The following is a 20836-nucleotide window of genomic DNA, read 5'->3' as shown; positions in this document are numbered from 1 at the left end:
ACTATGTCGAAAAGGTGTTATATCTTCCTTATCCCGTTGCGCGCAGCTGCCTCCTTCAATACCTCTGCACACAGAACCTGAACGAAGGTCTGAAGCATCATCACTCGACAAGACGAGTCAACAAAATCACTCCGTTGTTTACTTTCTTTGTTTGTTTCCTGAGGATCAGCTGTTAGGATAATAATAAAACCATAGTTTAGGGTATGTGAAGAAAACAAATGGACTTATATTAAGAGAAATTTTGTTTGGACCCAACCTTTTTATATCTACACCCAACTAACAAATATTTTCTACTAAACTTTCAAATTTGCCCTTAAATAAATAAGAATGAGAAAATAAATATTAAAGTTTTTATCTTTACATCCAATAACCTTAACTCACATCACCACTGCACCTTCATTTTCTCTGGTGAACCTAGTCCAGGCACTGTGACCACTGGTGCTCTTGTTTTTCCTCTCTCTTTTGGATCTAACTACCCAGAAAAGAAAAAAATCCAGTATGGAACGGAGAGGATCTCTTTCCTTGGCGTTCCCACTTTCTTGAGAATAATAGTGTTAATTTCATTTCCGTAAATCAATATGTGAAGAAAAAGGGCTTATGCATATGATGCGGAGGGAACCTCTAAGCCCTAATAGGTTCCCTTATGTTCTTAATTAACCCAAGGTACCTTATGTTCATAACCCAAGATCCTTACGTCGATTGAAATAAAAAAGGGTTTTGCAACTTAAGTTTGCTTTAAGATTCACATTAGGACTCTATACCATTCGTTCTCCAGTCTTGATTTGTCAATTTTAGTGTTGTTGGCACTTGAGTTGGGTTCGTCGGAAATAATGGAGGCCTGCAGTTGTGGTCGTGGGGTTTGGGTGTAGAGATTCAAAGAAAACTTCAACTTTTATTATTTAAGGACAAATTTGGAAGATCAGAGAAGTAAAAATATTAGTTGGGTGTAGAGATAAAAAAGTTGGGTCCAAATAAAATTTCCCTTATATTAATATTGGACTTGTAGTAATTTAATTATGATAAATTACAGAGGAGGGAAACAATAGGACTCAAACTTTTGAATTAGAGTTGGTTTCAAACTCTAAAAACTGACATGTAATTGTTGCCTTGATAGGAGGAGCAGTTATCATTTTAGACGATAAAAATAGCTTGGTCCCTCTTCTCAGATTACCATCTTCATATGGCACTAGTCCTATTGAAATTGAGAACTATTACGAATCCAAGAGAAGAGAAGAACCTTGCTGCTAGGTTTTCATGGCGAATCCTGCGTAAGTTTATTGTTTTGTACACTTATATGGAATACTTTTACTGAGTGATGATTTCGTGTTGATGTAGTTTATGGTTTGGTTGATGATGTTGTTGGTAAACAATGAATGTTTACATCAGCCTCTCCCATTTCTGTATAAACAGTAAACGAAACACATTAGTGTTGGAGAACAATTTAGTAAAGGTCGTACCCAGTGCACAAGGCTCCCGCTTTACGCAGGGTCTGGGAGAGGTGAATGTCGGCTAGCCTTACCTCCATTTATGGAGAGGCTGCTCCCAAGTCTCGAACCCGAGACCTACCGCTCATGGGCGAATGCACTTGCCATCGCACCAAGTGATAATAGAACTCGAAATTGTAGAATATTTATTAATCAAAATACTTGCTGTGCAGAATGAAATACAGAAATAAATACAAGAATATCAATGGTACTAACTTGATTACATAAGGTAGAGGCTAGCGTAATAGCTATGTCCTTCGAACAGTATTTACGTCTCACTCTTGTACTTGTGGTTCAACAACGTCTGCTCAATCAGGATTCAACTATCTAATTCTACAACCCGCACTGGATTAAGTGGTCCAATACATAACTAATATTGTAGAGGACAAAACATATATAAAGGTCATTGAGAATCTTGTTTTCTTCAATTTGGGACAAAAGTCTCAAAACTCTAACAATTAGTCTGCAGGAAAAATCGAAAAAATAATGAGACAAACATTTGTTAAACCTTTGTTATCACAAGACAAGAAACAAAAGGGAAGTTCAAGGTAGTTGTTAAGAAGAGACACGTACCTTCGTTGCGATTTGGACATGGAATAGGAATTTCGAAACCACTGTGATCCTGTACAACGAAAACCTCTTAGTACATATATAGGATGGGTTTTAAGGCTCTAGAGTTGGGGAACCAAACATATATATAAACTCGAGGGAGAGAAATACTTCAATGTTTGTGTAACATGTTCTTTTTCATCTATTATGCTTCTATATTTGGCTGGAGTGTTCATAGATGACGAAGTCTTCTCGTCCCGGTGAGGGAAATAGGTTAGTTTTACACTTGCCGTTAGTCTGGAGCTGCATCTTTTCCTTTCTCGCATTCACTGTTCTTGTTCCATTGTTGATTTTCCATGTACAAATTGTTCAGAATACAGTTTTCTTCCTCCAGCTGAGATTTTTTGCATGGCTGCAATTCAGCTTTTCTTCCCTCATCTTTGCCGACACTTTCATGCGCTGATAAGTTAGGAGATGGTGTCTCAGCCATTAGAGTAATGGAACTCTGGTTTTCTTGGTCCATAACCAATCTTAGGTGTCATAGGAGAGTCATGAAATTCAAAGTTCCCAGAAATAAAACTGCCGGAAGGTGAACTTGCAACAGGTTAAGTGGGTTCAAAAGGAGATCTAGGATTTAGATGTATTTCTGGGACTGGACTTGCACTGAAAGGATCTCCAGACAAAATTTTAGAGCCTGCAGACGGGCAGTTTGTGCCTGACTTTTGATGGAAAGAACTGCAACCTGAATTATTGTCAACCGGCAGATATCCTTCGCCAGCAAACCAATTGCTGTTTTCCTGGAGAGGAGAGTTTGAGTAGTGGGATGGTTTGAAGATTGACGAATTTGGCATCTTTGTTGAGCCATGTAATTCTCTGGTTGAACAGCATGCCTGCTTTTTGTTCTGTATCTTTTCGGTAGAAGTTATATTTGAATGATTTCCCGGGCCCGAATATGCCTTGTCATGTCGCTTCTTGCTCCAATTCCTGGTTGATTTTGACAGTGAACTATCGATCGTATTGTCCCTCACTGAGGTTAAAAATTGGGAAGAACAAAAAAAGAACATTAAGTTTTTGAGAAAATATCACCAAAGTGGCAATTACAGAAAAGGCCTTATATCTTCACTTGATAGATATACCCGCACTTGATGAGCAAGACTCTTCGCTGCCAAAAGACACAGAAGGTAAGGAAACATACGATTTTATCAGTCAGAGGTGAGGAAGAAATCAATGGAAACAAAAGAATGCCGCTAATAACCGCAGCGAGCTCAGATCATCCCTTTCTTCATTCACAAAGCAAGAACAATCTGGTTGCCTGGTTACACCGCCGAAATCATAATTCCTTCCTACTGCATGGTGTCTCTCTACAATCACAACAAGACACAACTCTTGAGTTTATGTCTACATGTAGAGAAATTTTAGCTTACTCAGAAGGCGTACCGTGCCATCTTGGAAAACATAAAATCACGATCATTTTTCTGAAGTTTGGTGCTTCGAATATGAAGGTTCCTCTGATCAGAGAGAAGTGAGCAAAGCATTAGACAAAAATCCAGAGATTTAAGCAAACAATTCCATTTCATATAAAGCTAAAATCACACTTTTAGCACAACGTTTCCATGTAAGCTCTTTCATAACATAATCCTACTGTGCAATGCCGACAGACAAAGTAAACAAAATTTGAGGAAGAAAAAGTTCAAGTACATATAGGTAATGGCTTCTTGAACCCAAACAATCTGTATTTTCATATCTGTACGCAGGCTAGTTAAAAAATTCTACGCTCAGTTCATTTGGGAGTACGAGACAGAAAACACCTAAGATGTCGAACTTGTCTGTCTATGTCCAGAGTAGAATTTCACCGGAGTTTCATGCAAATTGAACCTAGAGACCTAGAATAAATCACGACATGCATCAATGTTAGATAACCCTTAGAGAATGGTCAACAATGCATATCAATTGAAATGATGGTATGTATCATAACCAAGGTATAAAATATCGATGATATCAGAAATATCGGTAATCCAAAAACACGGAAATTTCGATGGAAATATTGGGATATTATCGATATCGATAAGAATTGAATAAAAACCACGGAAATTGTAAAAAAAGCTTGGAAATTTTTATTGAAACTTATTTTGTCAATTATCTATTAGTTTATCACAAAAAATTAGAAGGAAATGCATTGCATGATGGATTTAACTGATTTAAGTTGATTATATAGTGAGTTGGCAAACATTGTGAGTTTAGAAAATATGTAGTAATTAATTAAAGAAGTTTAAACACACCATAATCATTTATATATAATGAATTAGTACAATATTTTACACTTTATACATTGCATGGTAAGATACATGAGTGACTTAGTACCACATAGAGTTCCTATGAAGTTCAAAATTTTCACTATCTTCATGATAAAATGGATGACTTAGTACCACATAGAGTTCCTATGAGTGACTTAGTAAAATGGGAGGGGTTTGAATCCCCTTGATGTTTTTTTAAATATAAAAATTTATCCTAGATAATAAATATTAGCTTGCAAGCCTTGCAGACATCTTAACGACCATATAAATATTACAGGCTGAATATGTAATCACAAACCAAGGTTCTAAAAAACGTTAGGGGCTAATCGGGCAGCGGGTAAAGGCCTAGTGCCTAGGCGGCTAGGCGGCCTAGGTGGATTTATATAAATTTATTATATATCTTCTAAACAAATGCTTATTTACACTAAAAAAATATACTTGTATAGATAATAAAAGAATTATAAAATACAAAACTAATACACAAAGTACATCTATCCAACAAGTTCAATATTTAGAAAATGGTAAGCATATAATCATAATGAGAAGTATTCTTGGATGATAGACTAAATTATTTTTATTTATGATCATTGCATTAGATTGAGTATAGATTAAACAACTCATATGACATTTAAATAAAACATTAATATATATATATATACATATATATAAACTTTTGAAAGAGAAAAGCCCACGTAGTGGGTTGTTGTGAAATTAAAATCCATTGAACGTGCACTCCACCTCTCACATTACCCAAGGTGAGCGTGCACTCCACCTCTCACATCCCAAATAAAGTAAAACACCTTCCCAATTTTCCATTAAATCTGTTCGGTTCTCATCTTCCTTATCTCTTTTAGAAGAATCAGAACCATAAAGTGAAACAGAAAATGCAGCTCGCACAGTCACACCGCCACACTGAAATGTCAAATACCCTCTCTCTCTCTCTCTCTGCGCGTACTCTCTCTTCCTTCATTTGCTCACAGACGACAAAGCTGCAGAAGCTCGCCGAGATCCGAAGTTGCAGATTTAGAGTTGCTGCGCGTTTGGGATTTGCAATCACCTAGACGGGTACGATCCATCTGGGACTTGGGCTCGCACACCCAGGGCTCGCCGGACCTGGGTTGGGTGTGCTCTAGGTGCCCCGAAGCTTCACGGAGACGAAGGGAGAGAGGGTTGATGCCAGTGATGATTTTGGTACCGTCGTCGATGGGTGTGGGTGTGTAAATGGGTGCGTGAGTGTAGATCGGGGTGAGAGGGAGAGTCTGTGCGAGAGAGATGGGGAGAAAGAGGGAGTGAGCTGAGAGAAAGGGAGATGTTGGCGTGGGTGGGGAAGAGATGGGGGTTGTAGGGAAAGGGAAGGGGGTGGAGATGGGAAGGGGTTCTAGGGATACAGAGAAGAGAGAAAGGCGAGAGAGAGATTTAATATATCGCGATATTATTGATAATATTGATAATATCGTGATATTATCTATAATATCGCGATACATTGACAATAATTATATGGATAAGTGTGAAAATATCGCTCTCTTAAAAAAAACGATATTATCGGCGAAATATCGCCGATAATATCGATATTTTGTACCATGATCATAACTCATCTACAGTTTTAATGTCATATGCGGTTTCCGCCACTAAGGTAAAATGTCATCTACAATTTTAATTAAAAATTTAAAACAATGTTTTTTTATCAAATTATATTATCTACACTAAGGGGTAGAGGGTGGGCTTGGCCTCAAGATGGGCTAGCAATAATGTGGTTTAAATTCACCTTTGACGAGAATCAAACCTAAAACTTCTTACTTACAAGCGAAGAAAAATGTCACTAGATCATAGTACTAAGTGACAATTTAAAACAATTTTTTGTTTATGCTTATTATCAACAATTTTTCTTTTTTGAACAAACAATATTATATATGCTGAGGGGTAAGAGGGTGGGCTTAGCCTCATAATGAGCTAGCAATAATGTAGTTCAAATTCGCTTTTAACGAAAATCAAACCTAAAACCTCTCACTTACAAGTGAAGAGAAATAGTGCAAAAGCTCAACTATTACCCCAATACTAAGCCCAACAAAATTGTTCCAACACTGCTGCCCTTGGGCCCCCACATGACTGCACCCCATAGCCTCCAGAGGGGCCGTGCACTTAACCAAACCCAAGGGTAGTCTCGTTAAATCACAGAAACAGGCGTGGCCCTTTCGTAATTTGACACACCTTCAACATCGCATAAACCCTAACAGATCAGATCCTTCTCCAACCCTATAAATACCAGAGCAAGAGCAACAACACTTCGTAGCAGCAAGGCGCAGTTCCGAGAACTTTCTTCCATATTTTCTGTTTCCTACCCATTCCTTTTGATTTTTCGCATCCGAATCATTTGGATTTTAATTTTCGTCGTTCGCATCCTTTGATTTAGATTTTTATCATTTGAATCCTTTGGTTTCAGCGCATATAACACTTTGAAATTGTGATTTAGTTTCGATTTATTGGGTGTTAATTAGAATTTACAGATCATTTACGGATCCGTGCACAATAAGCCGATGCTTTGGATACAAAAGAATGAAGAAAGCATGGTTATGTGCACGGAAATTGAATTGCAAAGGGTCCGCATGTCTGCCCTCTCTGATTTTCTCTGATTTGAGGGCCTGGTTACGACCCACATCATCTTTTCTATCTTATTTCCTTTCTTTTTTTCTTGTTTTCGAGATCGATTTTTCTGCTTTTCTGCCCCTGAATCGGGTTCTTGTTTAAAAAGCACTTCTATGGAAAGCACTTCTGTCAACAAGTGCTTTTCTTGAAGCTCTTTTGGTAGAGGCCTCAATAATTTTGACTTGGACGCGTTTACAAATTTTAATGGAAAACAGAAAGTGGCATACACATCGGATTTCGAAGAAATGCTTCGATAAACACATCGGATTTGGGTGCTAAACATACTAACGCTCAGCGGTTTGTAGAATAAATCCTTGAATAAAATGAACTCAAATATCGTTATCTAGAGTTAATTACAAGTGATGAGGTTACAGAAGGGAGATTAAAAAATGTGTTATTAATAGGAGTCAGTATCAAAGTTTAATTAATAAATCAATTATCAATTTTTAATTTTAGAAATTTTGTTTACAAATTTAATTTCTTTATTATTATTCTAACTCTAATTACAAATTATTAAAAATGTACACATGACTCATCGACTAAGAGTAGCCAATGGTTGTGAAGGAGTTGTCGATAAAGAAGGATTGTGTTGTTGCTTTCGATTATCTCCGATGGAAATCCTTATTTAAAGACACTCGCAATCACAATTGAGTACTCATTTGAAAACTTAAAAGAGAATATATAGCTCTAAATTCTTGGGAACTTTAACGAAAAGCACCTGGTACTGTTCATTTTAACGAAAAACCATATTTTTACATTAAAAAGTTAATCATGGTATTATTCACTTTACTTTTTATTTTATTCTTATCATTAAAACTCAAAATTTTCAAGTCATTTCTATTAGTTTTCCTTAAATTCTATTTAGGAACTCCGAACCGTCACATGGAGAGTTTTAACTGAAGTGAAGTGCGAAAAAGACAAAATACAATTTTTTTTTTCCTTCCTTGTAAAAAGGTAAATTTATTACCAACAAGAAAATATTACACACAAAAAGGTCCAAAACCACAATAATTACAAAGAACAACATGGACCTCAAAAATACAAAAAACAGTCAAGCCCAAGTCTACATTGTAGCCCAACATAAACAAACCACACAAAAGACAACCCTAAGTTTCTTAAGCTACTGTAGAAACTCCCCCCATCGCTGACACCTCAGAACAAAGCATAGAAGCGGCCGCACCTCTTAACATTCTTGTATGAGCTGAAGGATCTGTGAGAAAAATAAACCCTAGTAATCTTGTAGAGGAAGAAAGAAAGCTCAATTGTATTTCTCTAATCTTCAGTTTTTACATACACCGACTTAACAGAAAAGGAAAATAATATAAAGCCTATTTATACCACATATCAAAAGTAGCTTATCTCTAAAGCTAGTGCTAACGTGGCAATTGTCTTATGTGGCACATGTATATCCAATACCCCCCCTCAATCTTAGCTGGGATACCCCAGATTAAGATTGTTACAATGTCGAAGAAAATCGGGGCCATGTAAAGCCTTGGTAAGAATATCGATGATTTGGTCTTGGGTAGGCACATACTGCACATCCATATCTCCTTTTTGAACACGCTCTCGGACAAAGTGAAAATCTGTTTCTAAATGCTTGATCCGTGAGTGATGAATAGGATTCAAGCTCAATGCAATGGCAGATTGATTATCACACAGCAAAAGAGGTGGATTGGAAACAATAGCACACAAATCACACAATATCAACCGAATCCATGCAATATCAGCAGCAGCATGTGCAAGAGCTTTATATTCTGCTTCAGTGGAACTGCGAGAAACAGAACTTTGTTTCTTGGATTGCCAGGAGATGGGATTGGCACCAAGATAGACCACATAACCTGTGATAGACCGTCTGGTATTAACATCAGCAGCCCAATCAGAGTCACTATAACCTCTGATATCAATCCCACTACCAGAAGTAAAAGTCAATCCACATTTCATTGTGCCTTGTAAAAAACGAATAATTCGCTTTACCAAACCAAGATGGACATCAGTAGGAGCATGCATAAATTGACACACAGTATTAACCGCAAAAGCAATATCGGGCCTTGTAAAAGTTAGATATTGCAATGAACCAACAAGACTTCTGTACAAAGTAGGGTCTGTCAACAATTCCCCTTCAGCAACCAAAACAGAACTATGAGGCTTGCAAGGAGTAGCACATGATTTACAATTATCCATGCCTGCTTTATGAATCAAGTCCTTAATATACTTCTCCTGATGAACAAACATATCACCATTGGACTTGTATTGGATTTGCAAACCCAAAAAATATGTTAATTGACCCATGTCCGTGAGAGAAAAAACACCAGCAAGATCATCAATAACAGATTGAATTAAAGTAGTATTGGAGCCTGTAAGGATTATATCATCGACATAGAGAAGTAGTATAACCACATCAGTACCCACTTGTTTAACAAAAAGACTGGAATCTGAGGAAGAAGTATGAAAACCCACGGCTGCCAAATAACCTGTAAATTTAGCATTCCATGCTCGGGGAGCTTGCTTAAGCCCATATAAGGACTTAACCAACTTACACACATGTGTTGGGCACTGAAGATTGACAAACCCTGGAGGTTGCTTCATGTACACCTCCTCATTTAACTCTCCATGTAAAAAGGCGTTTTTCACATCAAGTTGTCGGAGAGACCATTTATAAGTTGTAGCCAATGCAAGAATCATCCGTACAGTTGTGTGCCGAACCACAGGACTAAAGGTCTCTGTATAATCCAAGCCTTTTTCTTGACTAAAACCCTGAGCAACAAGTCGAGCTTTATACCGAGAAATAGTCCCATCAGGATTCCTCTTGATTTTATACACCCACTTACATCCAATGATGTTTTTATCAGAAGGAGAAGGAACTAGAAGCCATGTACCTTGGATTTGAAGTGCATCATATTCATCTTGCATCGCAGATTGCCATTGAGGCAATTGAGAAGCAAGTTTAAAAGTTGCAGGTTCAGCAGAATCTGTAATATCGGCAATGAAGGTGAATCCACCAGAAAAATGAGTGTCTTCATGTAAGGTTAGTGAGTGAACTTCAGGAAATGTTGCTGAAAGGGCAGAATAATCCCTTCTTGTTATAGCACCAGTTTTGAGTCTCGTTTGAATTCCCTGAGGAATAGAAGAACTAGACTGAGACAAATCAGCCTCCAGTTGAAGGGAATCAGGCACAGGTAACATAGAAGAAGACTGAGAAGCAACTGAACTGGAGCTGATAGGATGATTTTGAGCACCAGCAACAATATGAGGAGAAGATGTTGACTCCAAGCCATGTGGACTTAATGAAGAGGACAGAAAGACATTATGTGGTTGAACTACAATAGGGCGTGAAAGATTAGAAGTGGAAGACACACTAATATCAGAACACCTTGTATCAGAAAGAGTGGTGGCAAAAGGAAAACAATTCTCATCATGTAGAACATGTCGAGAAAGAAAGAACTTGTGTGTCAACCTGTTAAAGCAAATAGCTCCTTTATAACCAGAAAAGTAACCTAGAAAAACACATTGAGTGGATCTTGGTTGGAGCTTGTGATCATTGTATGGCCGGAGATAAGGATAAATGGCTGAGCCAAAGACTTTTAAAGATGAAATCTCTGGTAAAGTGTGAAACAACCTCTGAAAAGGTGAAACCATACCAATAGTCTTGCTAGGCATTCGATTTATTAAAAACACCGCATGTGCCACAGCATGATACCAAAACTTATGGGGAAGACTAGCAGCTGTCAACAAAGTAATAGCAGTTTCTATGATGTGTCGATGCTTTCTTTCCACTAAACCATTCTGCTGTGGTGTATATGGACAAGAAAGAAAATGAACAATACCATGATTAGCAAGATAATCCTTAAATGCAGTGCTCAGAAATTCTCCTCCTCCATCAGATTGTAACACCTTAATCTTTGTGTTAAATTGATTCTCAACATAGGCAAAAAACTTGACAAATGTACCAAAAACCTCTGATTTATTCATTAATGGAAAGAGCCATACAAACCGAGTTGCTTCATCTACAAATGACACATAATATCTGAAGCCTTCTATAGATGCTATTGGTGAAGGACCCCAAACGTCACTGTGAATCTTATGAAAAGGAATCTCAACTCTATCTAGTCGTTCAACAAATGGTAATCTACTCATTTTACCACTAAAACAATGAGAACAAGGTTGATCCGGTACATCATGACTAAAAGAAATATTTGAACTCCTAAGCATAGCTGTCAAGACATCATTAGAAGGATGTCCAAGTCTGTGATGCCACAAAGATGACTTAACTGCCTTGCCAACAAATGCAGAACAAGAAGAAGCTTCTGGAGGCAACACCTTGGGAAATAGATGGACAGGAATGCGAAAAAGCTCACGATTGTTACTCTTTCCTTGGTAAAGAATCAGCCCCGTTGCTTTGTCCTGCACATATAACTGAGTATCATCACAAATAAACCAACTGTGATTGTCTTTACATAACTGCTGAACAGACAACAAATTGACTGTTAACATCGGCACATGCAAGACATTTCGAAGACATAAAGTATGTGAAGATGTAGGTAAGAAGGCAGTGCCAATGTGATTAACAGTTAAACCATCACCATTGCCAACAACAATTCGTTTGTCTCCAGTATAAGGAATAGCTGTATCTAACAGATTAACATTGGGACTCATGTGATGTGAGGCATCAGTGTCAAGAATCCAAGAACCATTACCAGAAGAAGTTTGTGCAGTCAAAGCAGGTATATCAGATGAAACATCATGATCTTGAGAACTAGATAAAATAAGAGAAGACTGGCCTTGATTTACAGAAGCTTGAAAATCTGGAGGAACTTGTGGAGTAGTGAAAGAAACCCCTTGATAACCAGAAAGATCAGGAAACTGAACTGGAGGTGGAACACCAGGATACTGGAACTGAGAAGGATAATCTTGAAAGGCATAGTTGGCACTGAGGGAAGGAGGAGGAGGAGCCCTTTGGTAAGCATAGTTACCCCTGTGTCGACAATCAATGGCAATATGGCCCTTCTTACCACAAATCTGACATTCTTGCACAACCGGAGTAGTTTCATTTCTGTACAGACAAGTCACTGCCGTATGTCCTTTCCTTGAACAAATCTGACATTCAGGAACTATATTCGGTCTAGTGGAAGTGTTACCTGACCAGTAATTACCAGATCGATTACCATTGAACTTAGGTCGATAGCCACCGTTCCCTTTGCCTCTGTAACCATTTCCTCCAGAGGAATTGCCATAGTTATGACCAGAAGAATTATAACCACTATGACCAAACTGAGTACCATAGGTATTACCAAAAGAAGTATGGCCATTATTATTACCAAAAGACCTAGGTCCCTGATTACCAAAATTATTTCTAGGCCCACTAAAAACATTAGCATTATGAGGAGGAAACTGCTGACAAGTCTGAGAAGTTGAGCCACCTGAATTAGAGGAATCAGGAGCAACAAGACCAAAGCCAAAATTGGATGACTGTGGCACCGTAGAATCAGAACCAGTAGAAGGACTGGATGCATGTGAAACTGATTGATAAGCAGAATTACCACCACAAGAAAATGGAACAGAACCATTACCATACAGAGCTGCCATACTGTGAACAAGAGACTGCATCCTAGCTTCTATAATCTTTTCAGCCCCTAAGAGTTGAGCCCTGAATTCTTTCAACGAGATAGGTGTATCTCTGGCCAATACCACAGTTCTGATCGTATCAAAGTCAGCAGGTAAACCAGTCAATGCAGCAATAACCAAATCATTGTCTGTAATCTTCTCACCAGCTGCAATAAGTTTGTCTTTAATTGTCTTTAACCTCAACAAAAACTTATCAACATTATCACTTCCTTTCTGAATAGTGTGTAACTCAGCTTTCAAATGATTCACAGTAGCACTCGAGACAAACATATATCTATCTTGTAAGGCAGTCCAAGCTTCATGAGTAGTTTTACAACCAACAACATATTCCATGGCATCATCACTCAAAGTGGCAATAAGAAGACTCAAAAGAGCCATATCAGTTTGAACCCAAGCTTTATATGCAGTACTAATTTCATTGGTAACCCCTAATTCAGGAGTAATAAGAAATTTGGGAGGACAAACTGATTCACCAGTAAAATGATCAAACAAATCATACCCACGAAGAACATAACAGAATTGAAAGTTCCACTTGATGAAATTGTCATCATTCAACTTAATAGTCAACATTCCCAAAAGATTTTCAAGTTTAACCGAGTCAGGCATCATGCGTGAGTACAAATTGACACCACACAGAAATGGGAACAGAAAAACCCAGAGAAATCTTATTCCAAAACACAGAATTCAACAACAAGAATCTACAATCTTGATGAACAATTGGTTATCGACCTTAGTTCATGAACCAATATGAAATTAATTGGCATCAGCCTTCAAGAAAAACAGTCAAATCTTCTTCCAAACACAGAATTTAACAACAAGAATCTACAATCTTGATGAACAATTGGTTATCGACCTTAGTTCATCAACCAATATGAAATTAATTGGCATCGGCCTTCAACACAGATGAATCCAAGAAATTCGAAGAAAAAAAAAATTCTCAAATTTTCTTCACAACAGAAATCTTAAATCGAGAGAAAGAATCAAGAAAATCTCACGGAACATCGGAAAGAACACACCCAGAATCAATCGCGCAAGCATATCTGGCTCTGGATACCATCTTAACATTCTTGTATGAGCTGAAGGATCTGTGAGAAAAATAAACCCTAGTAATCTTGTAGAGGAAGAAAGAAAGCTCAATTGTATTTCTCTAATCTTCAGTTTTTACATACACCGACTTAACAGAAAAGGAAAAGAATATAAAGCCTATTTATACCACATATCAAAAGTAGCTTATCTCTAAAGCTAGTGCTAACGTGGCAATTGCCTTATGTGGCACATGTATATCCAATAGCACCATCGTCCACGGACCACCAAAACAAATGCCACCCAAAAACCAAGGAAGCACGCATGAAGAAATATCCAACGAGTGACATCGCCAACAAGGGCAAACACCAGAAAAGACCAACAAAGGTCAACAATAAGGGTGGTGGTGTGGACACCCGAGCCAAAACTCTAAGTACGCTCACGTTAAAATGCGAAAAATCGCAAGAAAAGGTAGGCAAATCGAATTGAGATTTAGTGAAAACATAATGAGGCCAAATGGTGAGGATGGCATAGGAAAGAGAAGACTCACGCTGCGGTGAGAAAGACTCTCGCCGGTGGAGAGAAGACCTCTCATTGGAGGAGAGAATTCTAAATACAAAATGATTTGACGTGGACTTATCACTTGGCATATCACGACCATCCATTAATTCTAAGTTGATAAATCTAAATCACCAAAGAAGAAAGAAAAAAAGAATTCATAAATTTACATTTTCACAACCCACGTATCATTTCATATTATCAAAATCATCCTCCCCAAGCATCAACCTACGCCCTCGGCTTCATCACAATGGTGGAATGCTTAAGGATCTGCAGGGTGAACTGCCCACATTTCTCCGAGGTGTCGAGCTTGGACCTTCCCGGCGGAGGAAGAAGCTCGAAGTTCTGGACTAAACGTCCAATTGTAATGCCCACAATTGAAAGGGCTAGGATAATCCCCGGACAACTTCTTCTCCCAACACCAAACGGGAGATACCTGAAGTCGTTCCCATTAACCTCCACATTCGACTCCTCCTCCAAAAACCTCTTGGGCCTAAACTCCTTCGGCTTCTTCCACAAGGCAGGGTTGTTTGCCAACCACCCAGCATTCACCAAAATCTTGCTTTCCGCCAGGATGTCAAACCCGCCAAGCTTGACATCCAGGAGGTTCATGTGGGGAACATGGAGTGGGGTTGGCATATGAAGTCGGAGAGTCTTTGATCACAGCTTGCAGGTAGGGAAGTTTCTGAACGTCGGGCTCTGTGATTTGAACTTCGCGGCCAAAGACTGCATCAAGTTCTTCTTCACTCAACTTCTTCTGGATTTCGGGGTGGTTCACTAGCTCGACAATTCCCCACTCGATCGACCATAAAGTGGTGTCAATAGCTGCTCAATAGAGAAATGTGACATTAGCGGCCTAAACTTAAACAAATTTAATTGAATTTGTACATAAAATGCAAGTTACAAAAGGACAAGGACAATCAAATTGTTTAAAAGGATGATCGCACCAGCGGCATTGATGTTGTCAAGGATGTAGTAAATATTGTCGTCGTTGATTTTTCCCTTCTGCTGCTCGTCGAGGAGGTGGTCAACGACGCGTTTCAACCCTTCATTTGTTGTAGCCTGTGTGCTCCAAATTTTCCTACTCCAAAATTAGAAAAGTTGAGTCAGACTAGGGATTTTCACACTTCCGTTTTAGTCCTTATTAAGGGTAGCATTGTTAAATAACAATGAGTGATACTGTTGTAGTTTGTTACAATAACAAACTACATTAGTTAGTCATTAAGATAGGTGGTTATTCTATGTGAATACCTAAGTGTAATCCTATTGATATGATTGAAATATACACAACATTATTTTACTCTCTCTCTCTCTCTACATTTTCTCTTACTAAAAACTCTCCTTATTATTCCAAAACACTTTTTCACGATAAACAAGTGTTAGCTGTCTATAGAACTTACAATTAATTCAAAGTCCATAAATCTATGCCGCCGGCTTCATCACAATGGTGGAATGCTTCAGGATGTGCAGGCTGAACTGCCCACATTTCTCCAAGGTGTCGAGCTTGGACTGTCCCGGCGGAGGTAGAAGCTCGAAGTTTTGAACTAAACGTCCAATTGTAATGCATAGGATTGGCAGGGCCAGGATAATACCGGGACAGCTTCTCCTCCCAACACCAAACGGGAGATACCTGAAGTCGTTCCCGTTAGCCTCCACCTTCGACTCCTCCTCCAAAAACCTCTCGGGCCTAAACTCCTCCGGCTTCTTCCACATGGTAGGGTTGTTCGCCAACCACCAAGCATTCACCACAATCTTGCTCTCCGCTGGGATGTCAAACCCACTGAGCTTGGCGTCCTTAAGGTTCATGTGGGGAAGGAGGAGTGGAATTGTCATGCGAAGGCGGAGAGCCTCCTTGATCACGGCTTGCAGGTAGGGAAGTTTCTGAATGTCGGGCTCTGTGATTTGTACTCCTCGGCTGAGGACCGTATCGAGTTCTTCCCTTAACTTCTTCTGGCTTTCGGGGTGGTTCACTAGCTCGGCGATCCCCCACTCGATAGACAACAAAGTGCTTTCAATAGCTGCTCAACAGCGAAAGGTGACATTAGCCACCAAAAATTAAACAACCTTATTAATTGAATATGCACAAAGCTCATCACAAAATTTTTAAAATATCAGGTGAAATTAAATTTACCATTTCGGTCATCAAGTAGTGTTTTAATTTTTAGAGTTAATATTAAGGAAACTAATGAAAAATGTTTAAAAACTTTGAGTTTTAATCAAAATGACAAAAATGTGTTGTAAGTGAATAGCGACATGAGTGACTTTTTAGAGTAAAAATAGAGGTGGAAATTTTGCCATAAACCGATTTACCGACCGAACCATACTGGTTGGCTCATAATGGTATGGTATAGTTTTGGCATTTTTTCATAATCGATTGATATTTTACCAAACCGACAATTAATAACATGGCTTTGGTAATTGATTTTGTATGCCGGCGGTATGCCATACCTACCAATATATATATTTTCAATTTTTTCAATTTTAGGTATTTTTTACATGTTTTACTCCTCAATTTTAGGGTTTAGAAAATAAATGACTCCTTAGTTTTAGGGTTTAAAAAATATATGTATATGTATATGATTCATGCCATAATAAATATAGAAAATATTGTTAACAAAATTGATAGCATGATGATTACTGATACTATCTATATATACACGTACATATATATGATTTTGAATGTATATGCATTGCTTATGTTTAGGATGATGGAGTGCACTACACGGATTAACCCAAAATGAACCACACAATGCAACCGAACAAGCACCCCAATTTGAAAATCAAATTGAGCCCTTGGAACTAGAAGATTGCGAGGAAGTAATGGAAACCACCGGTTGTGCCATTTACCAGCCAATAATTTTGGCTGAACCTATTTTTGGCAACCACAAGAAGATGGTTGGCTAGCAGTAACTGATTTTCCGTAATTAGGTATATGTGGCTGGCCGGTGGCACAAGGAATTTGGCACGGTTTGCCAACTGAACCTAGCCCTAAGTAAGAATATCATTTTCGTTAAAAATGAACAGTATCAATAATGTTTCATTAAAACTCTTAATAATATGAGAGTGAGGTCTGCTCACCAGCAGCATTGATGTTGTCAACGACGTGGTAAATGTTGTTCTCGTTGATTTCTCCCTTCTGCTGCGCCTCGAGGATGTGGTCAATGGCGCACTTCAATCCTTCGTTTGTTGTTGCCTGTGTGCTTGAAAGTTTCCTGCTCCAAAATTAGAAAAGTTGAGTTAGACTATCCGTAGTGCCATGTTTTTGACACAATGTTTTATAATGTTGGCATAAGAGTTGTGTCAAAATTATGAGTTAACGAATAGTCTATAGAGAATTATACTTTTAAGAGTCTCCTTAGCATTTCTCTTTTATACTCTCATTTGACTCGTCGCACTTCAAATTGCAAACACACTAGTGTATAAGTGTATAAGACTAAAATGTCAAACGATAAACCTTAATAATTGTCATGCCACTAACACAAGGCGAAATCATCTTTTTAGACATATTTGTAGACAACGTATTGTGACAATTGATAAATAGATTCCTATTTTTAAATAAAATGGTATAAAATGGGCAAGAATTCTCTCTCTTTTTTTTTTCTCCTCTCCCATCTTATCGTTTTTGAACGTTCAAGATTTCTTTTTATTTTTTTCCATCTTTGTTGAGAGAATAGAGAGAACGAAGAAAAAAAAACTATGACAGGTAGGGGAGGAAAGAGGAAAACAAGTGAGGAAAGAGAATCCTCATTCATAAAAAATATAACTCCGTCATTTTTCTATGAAGTAAAATACAAAAAAAATAAATAAATAAATTTCATCTAGATTTTTAGTTAAAATAGTCAATGAAATTGACATAACTATTTAATTTAGTTCATGAGATTTAATACTGATTGAAATAGTTATTAAGATAGTCTATCGTCAATTATTTTTGTTATTCTGTAAAAAAAAAAAAAATTGTTAAATTGAAGACACTGCAATTTCAAGGAGAGGTTGATCTAAAAGAATAAAACTTCAATTCAATGAAGATTTCTAACATAAAGACTAAATAATTCACTGTGGACAATTCTAAAGATCACGATCAATTTTAAATCTCATAGATAAAAGTAAAGAATTATCAATCCGAAGAATATTTTGAATTAAAAGCCAACCCATAAATAAAATGAATGAACTTACTTCCTCTCGTCAATGAAATAGTTCTTAAACAGCTGAATTCTCTTCTCCTTCACTTCCTTGCACATCTTCAAATACCCTCTCAAAAACGGCCTTAATATCGGGATAAAATCGCCGTAGTTGTAATCGAAGCTCTGCGCCAATCGGCTCCTGTCCCCGTTCGATCCCTTGAGCTTCACGAACAGGGGATCCTCCTCGCTCTCGAATCGCCGATCGAACAGGATTCTGTATATGTTGTTGTACATCATCAGCTGCAGCCGCCTCCGCAGCACCATTCCACTGGTCGCCGCCTCAGGGTGCTTTTTCACATCCTCGACGACCGCAGCCGCCTCCGATTCCCATCCGTAGCGGTACTTCTGGACAACCCTGTTGGTGAAGAAGGGGACGGTCATGATCCGCCGCATATTCCGCCAGTGCGCGCCGTAGACGCAGAAAACCATGTCCTGGCCTTTACCGTTGAAGATATCAACGACGACGTTTCTGGTCCTCGACCCGAATTCGACTGCCTGGGTGTGGAGCACCTCCTTGGCAAGCTCCGGCGACGACACGACGACGAGGTTGCGCTGCCCCATGCGGAGGAGGAAGCAGTAGCCGAATTTCTTGGCGAGGTCTGTGAGATTACGGTGGTTGAGGTCGTCGCCGACCTGGAGCCAGTTTCCGAAAACAGGTACAGGTATGGGACCCAGCGGGAGCTTGAATTTCTTGCCGCGGAGTTTTGAAATGGCCATGGCGACGATTACCGCGACGAAGAGACCCAGAAGGGTCTTTTCCAGGATGAAGAGGTCCATTTTTGTGGGTGCGTTGGTGTGGTGAGAATTTGGTGGGTGCAGAGAGCGAAATGCTGAGAATAGTGGTGGGAGAGTGAAGTGGTTTATTGGTGGTTTAGGGTTTCGTGGACGTTAGGTGGGTTAGAGTCCAGATTGTATCATGGAGTTTGCAGAGTAATCAACTAGAAGATATGACTTGGAATTTATAGACTGGGGCTTTTAACTTGCATTATTGCAGGAATGACTGTTGGAACTGGAGTGTGTGAATTATGAATAGCAGCTTGTTAGAATAATGACCTTTTTCTTTAGCATACGATGGCACTGACGATTAATGGTTTTGTCCGATTACGGTTTGACTTTTGTCTTAGGTGAATAGTGATCGTGAATGGTTGATCTTAATTTTTTAAGAGTAATGTTACATTTACCACATATTTATAATATTATTTGTACCGTTTTTTCTAATAAAGGTAAGCCACCAACAAATGTGAGTCTCATTTTATTAGATAGTCCAGTGGTAGTATAAACATAGGGATGACAACGGTTTGGTTTGGAGACAGAAATGTTATATCCATCCTCATAACCACGAAAATTAACCATATTCATAATCGCAAATTAGTCATCGGGTATTATCCATAACCATACCCACCGGGTAACGGATTCCCTATCGGTTAATGGGTATATCTATCTTCGTCAATACAAAAAATATATTAGTTCAAAGTTAATAGATATTAATTTCGTCATTAAACATTTGATGTATAAAATGATCTAATGAATATATCTTGTTGAGTATAAAAATTAAAACACTGATGATGTTGGCTTGTCTTTGATATCTTACATAAGCACCATTGAGTTCACATTGATTTTGATTCAAAACTTTATTTTCCTACAAAATGCAACTTTTGTATTCTCAAGGTAATGGTTCAGTGAATAATGGATATACAATTACATATATATATATATATATTTGTTTGGACCCAAAATTACACCATCGGCCCGAGTAATCGAGGTTGTTGAGTAAGCGTACTTCCACACCGTCGATGATTAATATTAAAAGATAACATTATGATTTTTATCATAATTATCTTTTAATAATGATTTATCTTGACATTTTCTTATGAAAATAATATATCTCAAAGCTAGGAAACAGGCGGCACAATTCAAGTTGATGTGGATGTTTGGCATATGGGTGTGTAGTTTGGATCAGTTTTGGTTAACAGATATGCACAACATCAGATAATGAAGCATGCAGAACATGATGATATTATGAGGTCACTTGGAAACTACTAATGGGATTGGATTATGAACATATTATTATCCATTTAAGTATGGTGATAATTAAAAATGAATTTAATATTCATGGGGTCAGGATGCATGAGAAAATGGTGACTTTGGGTGATGATAATGAGACAAGCCTAGAAAAGCTAGGTTTTTGGTGGTGGTGTTATGATGACATAGGAAACCTAGGTAGGCTAGGTTTTTTGTTTTTGCATGGTGATGGAAGTGATCAAATGGGTTTAAAGGTTTCTGATGGAGGTTTTATTATGAGATCAGAAGTCTAGGTGGTCTAGGCTTCTGATGTGATATGATTTGCCTAGATAGGTTTTTTTATCTTGTTTGAAAAGTCACAAACTGCAGTCTGAAGGATATGTTTGGCCTATGCCACGGATCAGATTTTATTCAGCGAGATAGAGTTGCAGTCGGACTCTACATAATTATCTAGCCGTGC

At 38.2% G+C, this 20836-nt stretch overlaps 2 protein-coding genes, 1 non-coding gene and 2 pseudogenes across 4 annotated transcripts; 1 reads left to right on the top strand and 4 right to left on the bottom strand.

Annotated features, from left to right (window-relative positions):
* Window positions 1-17: 17 nt before the first annotated feature.
* On the bottom strand, window positions 18-6650 carry LOC126615443 (uncharacterized; annotated as a pseudogene).
* A 228-nt stretch (window positions 6651-6878) lies between these two features.
* Window positions 6879-6985, top strand: LOC126617539 (small nucleolar RNA snoR100). The gene has a single exon (XR_007621412.1). It is a non-coding gene; the product is annotated as a small nucleolar RNA snoR100 (small nucleolar RNA).
* Window positions 6986-11247: 4262 nt separating this feature from the next.
* Window positions 11248-13698, bottom strand: LOC126614663 (uncharacterized). 2 transcript variants are annotated; one of them, XM_050282311.1, is made up of 2 exons: window positions 11665-13698; window positions 11248-11371 (listed from the first exon to the last, which is right to left on the bottom strand). In XM_050282311.1, exons 1-2 carry the CDS (start codon window positions 13199-13201, stop codon window positions 11331-11333), a joined length of 1578 nt encoding a protein of 525 aa, XP_050138268.1. In that variant the 5' UTR covers window positions 13202-13698; the 3' UTR covers window positions 11248-11330. The 2 variants fall into 2 exon arrangements, with proteins under 2 accessions (XP_050138268.1, XP_050138269.1); XM_050282312.1 differs by having other exon boundaries at window positions 11749-13698.
* Window positions 13699-14194: 496 nt separating this feature from the next.
* On the bottom strand, window positions 14195-15330 carry LOC126615442 (trans-cinnamate 4-monooxygenase-like; annotated as a pseudogene).
* A 94-nt stretch (window positions 15331-15424) lies between these two features.
* On the bottom strand, window positions 15425-19312 carry LOC126614668 (trans-cinnamate 4-monooxygenase-like). The gene is made up of 3 exons (XM_050282317.1): window positions 18347-19312; window positions 17252-17385; window positions 15425-16191 (listed from the first exon to the last, which is right to left on the bottom strand). Exons 1-3 carry the CDS (start codon window positions 19129-19131, stop codon window positions 15596-15598), a joined length of 1515 nt encoding a protein of 504 aa, XP_050138274.1. The 5' UTR covers window positions 19132-19312; the 3' UTR covers window positions 15425-15595.
* Between the last annotated feature and the right edge of the window lie 1524 nt (window positions 19313-20836).

The sequence above is a fragment of the Malus sylvestris genome, chromosome 3 (assembly GCF_916048215.2).
Source record: "Malus sylvestris chromosome 3, drMalSylv7.2, whole genome shotgun sequence".
In the NCBI taxonomy this organism is placed as follows: domain Eukaryota; kingdom Viridiplantae; phylum Streptophyta; class Magnoliopsida; order Rosales; family Rosaceae; genus Malus; species Malus sylvestris.
The sequence above is the reverse complement of the archived record's forward strand: the minus strand, read 5'-3'. Positions and strand labels throughout refer to the sequence as shown.

Bases quoted from the DNA above. Each gene is read 5' to 3' on its own strand.
- LOC126614663 (XM_050282311.1), bottom strand. From the start codon at position 13,201: ATGATGCCTGACTCGGTTAAACTTGAAAATCTTTTGGGAATGTTGACT. The intron at 11,372-11,664 runs GTAATGGTTCTT...TTATATGTGCAG, and splicing joins GACTGCACAAACTTCTTCTG to GACAAAGCAACGGGGCTGAT.
- LOC126614668 (XM_050282317.1), bottom strand. From the start codon at position 19,131: ATGGACCTCTTCATCCTGGAAAAGACCCTTCTGGGTCTCTTCGTCGCG. The intron at 17,386-18,346 runs GTAAGTTCATTC...ATTTTGGAGCAG, and splicing joins TATTTCATTGACGAGAGGAA to GAAACTTTCAAGCACACAGG. The intron at 16,192-17,251 runs GTGAGCAGACCT...GCTGTTGAGCAG, and splicing joins TGACAACATCAATGCTGCTG to CTATTGAAAGCACTTTGTTG.